Below are 8,158 nucleotides of genomic sequence, written 5' to 3'. Positions count from 1 at the left end.
TAAATTATTAAACTGTGGGAAAAGCTTCAGTCTCAAAGGTTACCTAAGGAAGCACAAAGCAACTCACACAGGAGAGAAACAATTTCTCTCTGGAGAGAAACCATTTCGAGAAAGAATGGTCAGACTGATGTTATTGTTGATACATTAAATATACACTTTCCAGAAAAGATCTCTGTCCATTTCTTGAAGACTATTTTTCATTCATTGATATACAATCGACTCCTGAGAAATAATTGATTCTCCCAGATCATCCTATACTTATGATAACCACTGTTTATGTAATGTTTTTTTATTTTTTATGTAGTAATCGTTTCACATTGCTCGTCTCCAGACTGGCTGCCTTGCACGGTAGTAAACCCCCAACCAGCTGGCGGCGCTGTTGTTTCTGGGCTTCACACGCTAGCTAGAACCAAGGAATAGTCTAAAATTCCTTGAGTAGAACGCGGAAGTAGGATTGGAGACGAATTTGTTTTGATTTTGAACATTCATTGTGTTGACTAAAGAAATACCAACTGACTCAGTTGAATTTGCAACGCAAAACTAATTTGACAGAAAATGTCTAAACTAGAGTTCTTGCGTGTGTTTTTGAATGAGCGTTTAACGGCTGCTGCTGTGGAGATTTTCGGGGCAGTTGAGAAAACGGTAGTGGGGTACCAGGAGGAGAATGATCGGCTACGGAGACAGCTGTGTATCACACCGAAGATAACATGTATAGGTTCGTATGTATACTGAACACAAATATAAACGCACGCAACATACTACAGTTTATATAAGGAAATCAGTCAATTGAAATAAATTCATTTGGCCCAAATCTATGGATATCACATTACTGGGAATACAGATATGCATCTGTTTGTCACAGTTACCTTAAAAAAAAAGGTCAGGGCGTGGATCAGAAAACCAGTCAGTATCTGGTGTGACCATAATTTGCCTCATGCAGCGCGACACAGCTCCTTCGCATAGAGTTGATCAGGCTGTTGATTGTGACCTGTGGAATGTTGTCCCACTCCACTACAATGGCTGTGCGAAGTTGCTGGATATTTGCGAGAACTGGAACACGCTGTCGTACAGGTCAATACAGAGCATTACAAACGTGCTCAATGGGGTGGCAAGTCTGGTGAGTATGCAGGCCATGGCAGAACTGGGGCCGTGCATTATCATGCTGAAACATGAGGTGATGGCAGCGGATGAATGGCACAACCATGGGCCTCAGGATCTCATCATGGTATCTCGGCATTCAAATTGCCATTGATACAATGGAATTGTGTTCATTGTCAGCAGGTTATGCCTGCCCAAACCATAACCCCACCGCCACCATGGGGCACTCTATTCACAACGTTTACATCAGCACACCGCTCGCCCACACAACATACACATTGAAGTCCGTTATATGATGGCGAACTGCAGTCAGGTCGAGACCCTGTTGAGGACAACGAGCAAGCAGATGAGCTTCCCTGAGACGGTTTCTGACAGTTTGTGCAGAAATTATTTGGTTGTGCAAACCCACAGTTTCATCAGCTGTCCGGGGGGCTGGTCTCAGATGATCCCTCAGGTGAAGAAGCTGGATGTGGAGGTCCTGGGCTGGCGTGGTTACACATGGTCTGCGGTTGTGAGGGTGGTTGGACTTATTGCCAAATTCTCTAAAATGACGTTGGAGTCATCTTATGGTAGAGAAATGAACATTACATTCTCTGGTAACAGCTTTGGTGGACATCCCTGCAGTCAGCATGCCAATTGCACACTCCCTCAAATCTTGAGACATCTGTGGCATTGTGTTTTGTGACAAAACTGCCCATTTTAGAGTGTCCTTTTGTTGTCCCCAGCACAAGGTGCACCTGTGTAATAATCATGCTGTTTATTCAGCTTCTTGATATGCCACACCTGTCAGGTGGATGGGTTATCTTGGCAATGGAGAAAGGCTCACTAACAGGGATGTAAAGAAATTTGTGCAACATTTTTTTATCTAAATAAGCTTTTTGTGTGTATGGGAAAATTTCTGGGGTTGTTTATATTTCAGCTCATGAAACATGGGACCATCACTTTACATGTTGTGCTTACATGTTTGACAAGTAAATAATTTTACCATATGAAATGTCAGTTTAAGTTCTAAACATTTGGAAATGAATTAAAATATATATTTTAAGAGGTTGGCTTATTTGGAACACATGCATGAGCTTAAAGGGTACACTCGGTACCCATTAAGCCCAGTCCGGACTTTTCACATATTTTATCAAATATTTTATGTCTTATACATTTTTTTTTTAAAGTAAACTAATAAAACTTCACAAGAGATCAATCTGCCATTTTATAACTACTTCTACAAAAATTAGGGCAGTATATGTTAGAAATATCTAAACTTCGATTTTGGTGGGCTTAGTAGGTACACTTAATAGGTATACTGTGAAAGTACTTCACACTGAAGGAAGTTAAGTGACATGAAAGCCACCCTTAACAAAATATAGTTCACTTAAAGGCCTAGTGCAGTCAAAAACGTGATTTCCTGTGTTTTATATTTTTTATGATAAAATTATGATAATGCCCTTTCAGTGTAAAAGCTGTTTGAAAAGAGCCATTTCATCCCGTTTTGGTGGGATGGACTTTTGGCCTACCTGGTGACGTCACCAGACGGTAAATTAGTTAATAGACCAATAAGAAAGAGTTGCAAACTTCTCTGCCAATAACAGCTTTTTTTTTTGCTGCCCATTTTTGTCATCGGAAGACAAAACTCTACACACATTTTATATACATGCCACTTTTTTTTTTACACATTAGTTACATAGCAAAAATATAGTTATTTGATATACATCAGGGTAGGGCTCAATTAAAATTGAAGGCAGTCAATTCAGAAAGTAAACTAAAATTACAATTCAGTAATTGTAAAATGTTCATTTATTTTCAATGATTTCTCAATGAACTGACAAGTAGAAGCTATTCATTACCAAACTATTTACATTTCAGAATTTTAAGTAAAAATGACCTGAATTGACTGCCTTTAATTTGAATTGAGCCCAGCTCTGACATCTGGATAGATTGAACTTAAACATATCAGGTAAATGTGAAATAGTGTTTTCAGTCATAACTATTATAAATCATGAGCTTTTAATCCTACCCCTTAGCTACCCTCAGCCAACCTCACCTATTTCTGTAGACCACCCGCTTATGATTTCCATGTGCCGTATATTTTTCACCTGTGCTATGTTGTTTCACATACACATGCATAGTATCTACAGATTGTAAGTCAAAGTTGTATATTTTTACTAAGTGTTATTTTTTGTTTATTGACTATGGTTTTCCAAAGCTCCCAACTGTGCTATTTGTAGGGTTAGTTTTAGGTGAATGGTGTGATTTTTCTGCCATTCCTGAACCTGTGACCAGAAACAAGCTACATAGGTTCAATACCAGAATAAGTGATCTAGTGATTCTGTCTCTTCGCAACTATAAAAGCTAGTATTCAGATTTCCCATCCCCATTCCCAGACAGTCCTGCAGAAATTGAGGAATTGCTCTTTGCTAAGAAACTACACTACATGACCAAAGGTATGTGGACACCTGCTCATTGAACATCTCATTCCAAAATCATGGGCATTAATATGGAGTTGGTTCCCCCTTTGCTGCTATAACAGCCTTCACTCTTTCGGGAAGGCTTTCCACTAGATGTTGGAACATTGCTGCGGGGACCTCCATGCAGCCCCAAGAGCATTAGTAAGGTTGGGTACTGATGTTGGACGATTAGGCCTGGCTCGCAGCTGGTGTTCCAATTCATCCCAAAGGTGTTCGATGGGGTTGAGGACAGGGCTCTGTGCAGGCCAGTCAAGTTCTTCCACACTGATCTCAACAAACCATTTATGTATTGACCTCGCTTTGTGAATGGGGGCATTGTCATGCTGAAACAGGAAAGGGCCTTCCCCAAACTGTTGCCACAAAGTTGGAAGGACAGAATCGTCTAGAATGTCATTGTATGCTGCAGCGTTAAGATTTCTAAGGGGCCTAGCCCGAATCATGAAAAACAGCCCCAGACCATTATTCCTCCTCCATCAAACTGTACAGTTGGCACAATACATTGGGGCAGGTAGTGTTCTCCTGGCAGCTGCCAAACACAGATGTTTCCTTCGGACTGCCAGATGGTGAAGCGTGATTCATCACTCCAGAGAATGCCTTTCCACTGCTACAGAGTCCAATGGCGGCAAGCTCCCGAAAGAACAGTTATTGTGCTGACGTTGCTTCCAGAGGCAGTTTGGAAGTTGGTAGTGAGTGTTGAAACCGAGGACAGACGATTTTTACGCGCTGCAAACTTCAGCACTTGACGTTCCCATTCTGTGAGCTTGTGTGGCCTACCACTTCGCTGCTGAGCCGTTGTTGGTCCTAGACATTTCCATTTCACAATAACAGCACTTACAGTTTCCCGGGGTAGCTCTAGCAGGGCAGAAATTTGACATACTGACTTGTTGGAAAGGTGGCATCCTATCATAGTGCCAAGTTGAAAGTAACTGAGCACTTCAGTCAGCCCATTCTACTGCCAATGTTTGTCTATGGAGATTGGATGGATTTGTGCTCGATGTAATTCACCTGTCAGCAACAGGTTGTGACTAATAGCTGAATTCCTGATACTTGCTGGTTGAAAATGCAATCTACACAGGACCTTCTAATCTGCCTGTTTGCATGGGAGTTTTGGCTTGCCTGGAGTCATCACCAGGTGGTAAATTGGTTAATATACCAATAATACAGAGAGTTCCAAACTTCTCTGCCAATAACAGCTAGTTTTAAGTTTCTCCCTCCCCATTCAGACCACTCCCAGACAGTCCTAGCCAAATTCTTGCTTAAGAGCAATTTTTTGCCATTTTAATGGAAAACTATTATATTAAGGTACCCAATTGTTACCCAGAAATGATTTGATATTGATTTAAAAACAGCTGCATTGGTTCTTTAAACTACATGTAGTTCACTACTCCCCAACACTGCCAATTAGCTAGGCAGGCCAAACGCATTTTCATGATTAACTAATATTATAAACATCTATAAATCATAGCACTTTTTGGGGCTCGTTAGACAGTTTTTACCTGATTAAGTTGATCCCTGTTGAAAAATTATCTTAAAAGTACTGTTTCTACTTCCTGTTGTCGTGGATTTTCGATGTATTGCCCAGTATCAAACCCTGGTTTCAAATGTCCAATTTCATAACCAATATGCTGAACTAAGTCCTGATATTTGACCAAAACATTAAAAAATACTCTATACTTCACGCTTGTGTTCAGATAACTTGTTTTTGCTCAGTTAGCACCTTATAATCTACCACATAGAGGCACTCTTTCCTCAGGTCTAAAAAAATATCCCATTGCCCCAGGGCAGTGACACTGCCCTGTGTAGGGTGCTGTCCTTTGGATGGGACGTTAAATGTGTGTCCTGACTCTCTGTGGTCACTAAAGATCCCGTGGCACTTATCGTAAGAGTAGGGGTGTTAGCCCCGGTGTCCTGGCTAAATTCCCAATCTGGCCCTCATACCATCATGGCCACCTAATCATCCCCCGGTTTACAATTGGCTCATTCATCCCCCTCCTCTCCCCTGTAACTATTCCCCAGGTCGTTGCTGTAAATGAGAATGTGTTATCAGTCAACTTACCTGATAAAATAATGGTAAAATAAAAACATACTACTTTTGCATATTTAGTGTAGCTAGGTGTACTCAGGCATGTCTAAAGGCTGATGACTGTGTGATTCAGGTGTTCTATTTAATTATGTGGTATATAGCAAACCTCTGCTCCTCTTCTTCCCTCCAGACTCCCTGCAGCTCTCTCCCATAGCTTCTGAAGAGGAGGTTCCCCCTGAGCAGCAGCACTGTGAGCAGGAGTGGAGCCCTAGTCTGGGGCAGGAGGACCTAGAGCACACAGAGATTAAAGAGGAACAGGAGGAACTCGGCACCAGTCAGGAGGAAGAGCAGCTTCAAAGGCTGGAGGCTGATATCATAGAGTTTAAATTCACTCCTTTCTGTTTGAAAAGTGAATGTGATCAGGAAGACCCACTTTGGTCCTTGACTCTTCCCCAAACCCAGACTGTGGAGAACAGAGACAGTGACTCTAAAACAGTGGATTCTAAACCTTTTGGCACTGTGACCCACCTAAAGGGTCTCGACAATCCCTGTGACCCTCCATATAATCAAAACAATGACTCCAGCCATTGCTCAGTTGTAAGCCGCAACCCAGTAGGACTTGACAGCAGCCCACCATTGGGGGAACACTGTTTCAAACCCATCACCATGTCTAGAAAAACTCACAGCTTCTGTGACTGTGCTGAAACGTTTGCTCTGAAAGCTGACCTACAGAGGCATGTTACTCTCCCCAAGAAGAGACCCAGTGAATGCTGCTTCTGCAAAAAAGACTATAACTCCACCTGTAAACTGAATGCACATGTCCAACTCTGTCATGGTGGGAAACCCTGCACCTGTCCTGTTTGTGGCAAGACCTTCAAAGTGAAAGGAGATCTGTCCAAGCACATGATGATTCACACAGAAGAGAAACCATTTAGCTGTAGCTGTGATGACTCTGGGAAGAGCTTCAATCTCAAGGAACACTTAACCATAGATATACTGACTGGCACAGGAAAGAAACCATTTAGCTGTGGTGTCTGTGGAAAAGGCTTTAGTCAGAAGGGTTCTCTTAAGAAGCATATATTTACTCACACAGGAGAGAAACGATTTACCTGTAGTGACTGTGGGAAAGGCTTCCATCAGAAGTGGACCCTATCTGAACATATACGTATTCACACAGGAGAGAAACCGTTTAGCTGTGGTGACTGTGGGAAAAGCTTCAATTTGAAGGGGAACCTAAGGAAGCATAAACTGACTCACACAGGAGATAAACCTTTCAGCTGTGGTGACTGTGGGAAAAGTTTCAATTTGAAGGGGAACCTAAGGAAGCATAAACTCACTCACACAGGAGAGAAACCATTTAGCTGTTGTGACTGTGGGAAAAGCTTCAATCTCAAGCAACACCTAAACATGCATAAATTGACTCACACAGGAGAGAAACCATTTAGCTGTGGTGACTGTGGGAGAAGCTTCACTCAAAAGTCTAGCCTGCTGACACATGTGAAAACCATCCACAAAGGAATTAAACTGGATGAAAATTGATAGAAGCAATTAAATTATGATAAATAGATATTATGTAAGAAGAAGGAAACCAAAGGGTAGAATGTGGACACTCTTAGGGGGGGGGGAACTCATATTCATATAGATGTGTGATTAATTTACTGTTGTAAATAAAGTTAGATTTTATTTGAATGATGAGGTAATGATAGAACAGAACAGAGTATTTTAGGAAACACACAGATCTGCTGTTCAAAGTCTGTTGATGTTTTCACGGCATTAGAAACAGGAATTCCTCTTTGTTTTGGAATTTCTCTAAGGGTGATGAGAAAATGGTCTGACTGATGTTATTTGTACTTAAAAAAAATTACTTTCCAGAAAATGCTAAAGACTGTTTCTCATCCATATTGACCTAATGCTGCTTATCTATATTATAATATAAGCCTTCTAAGCTGCGGGAGAGTCTACAATTTTGGGCAGATTTTCTTCATTTTAGGTTAAAAAGCAGAGTGTCGTCCTCTTACATCTGGCTGTACACTTGATATGTCGCTGTGCTTTGTATATTATACATTTTTTTTGTGTTTGGAATGGCAATTTTGCCAGGGGAAATCGTGCTGTCATAATGCATTTGATGTAAGCAATTGTAGGCCCATTTTGAATCTGTAGAATGACTCCATTACCCATAATGCTTATTGACTGGATTTTTACAAAATTACCATGGCAATTATGGGTCACAATAGTAATATACATTTTTGCAACATGCAGCAATCCATGATATTGAAGGTACAGTAACACTTTACTTGACACCCAGCGTCATAACACATTATGACACGGTCATAACTGCTTTATGGCTGGTAATGACACCTACAGTGCATTCGGAAAGTAGTCAGACCCCTTGACTTTTTCTACATTTTGTTACGTTACAGCCTTATTCTAAAATGGTTTAAATTGTTTTTTTCCCTCATCAATCTATACCCCATAATGATAAAACAAAAACAGTTTTTTAGACATTTTACAAATTGTATTACAAATAAACTGAAATATCACACATAGATAGCGTTGCTGCACAGCTATTTTCAGA

General features: G+C 40.9%; 1 protein-coding gene across 1 annotated transcript; it reads left to right on the top strand.

Moving 5' to 3' along the window:
• The first annotated feature begins 447 nt into the window (after window positions 1-447).
• On the top strand, window positions 448-7,760 carry LOC115198508 (zinc finger protein 501-like). The gene is made up of 2 exons (XM_029760471.1): window positions 448-715; window positions 5,774-7,760. Exons 1-2 carry the CDS (start codon window positions 556-558, stop codon window positions 7,120-7,122), a joined length of 1,509 nt encoding a protein of 502 aa, XP_029616331.1. The 5' UTR covers window positions 448-555; the 3' UTR covers window positions 7,123-7,760.
• Window positions 7,761-8,158: the final 398 nt, after the last annotated feature.

This window comes from Salmo trutta, chromosome 8 (assembly GCF_901001165.1).
Source record: "Salmo trutta chromosome 8, fSalTru1.1, whole genome shotgun sequence".
Classification (NCBI taxonomy): Eukaryota; Metazoa; Chordata; class Actinopteri; order Salmoniformes; family Salmonidae; genus Salmo; species Salmo trutta.
The sequence above is the reverse complement of the archived record's forward strand: the minus strand, read 5'-3'. Positions and strand labels throughout refer to the sequence as shown.

Bases quoted from the DNA above. Each gene is read 5' to 3' on its own strand.
- LOC115198508 (XM_029760471.1), top strand. From the start codon at position 556: ATGTCTAAACTAGAGTTCTTGCGTGTGTTTTTGAATGAGCGTTTAACG. The intron at 716-5,773 runs GTTCGTATGTAT...TCTTCCCTCCAG, and splicing joins ACCGAAGATAACATGTATAG to ACTCCCTGCAGCTCTCTCCC.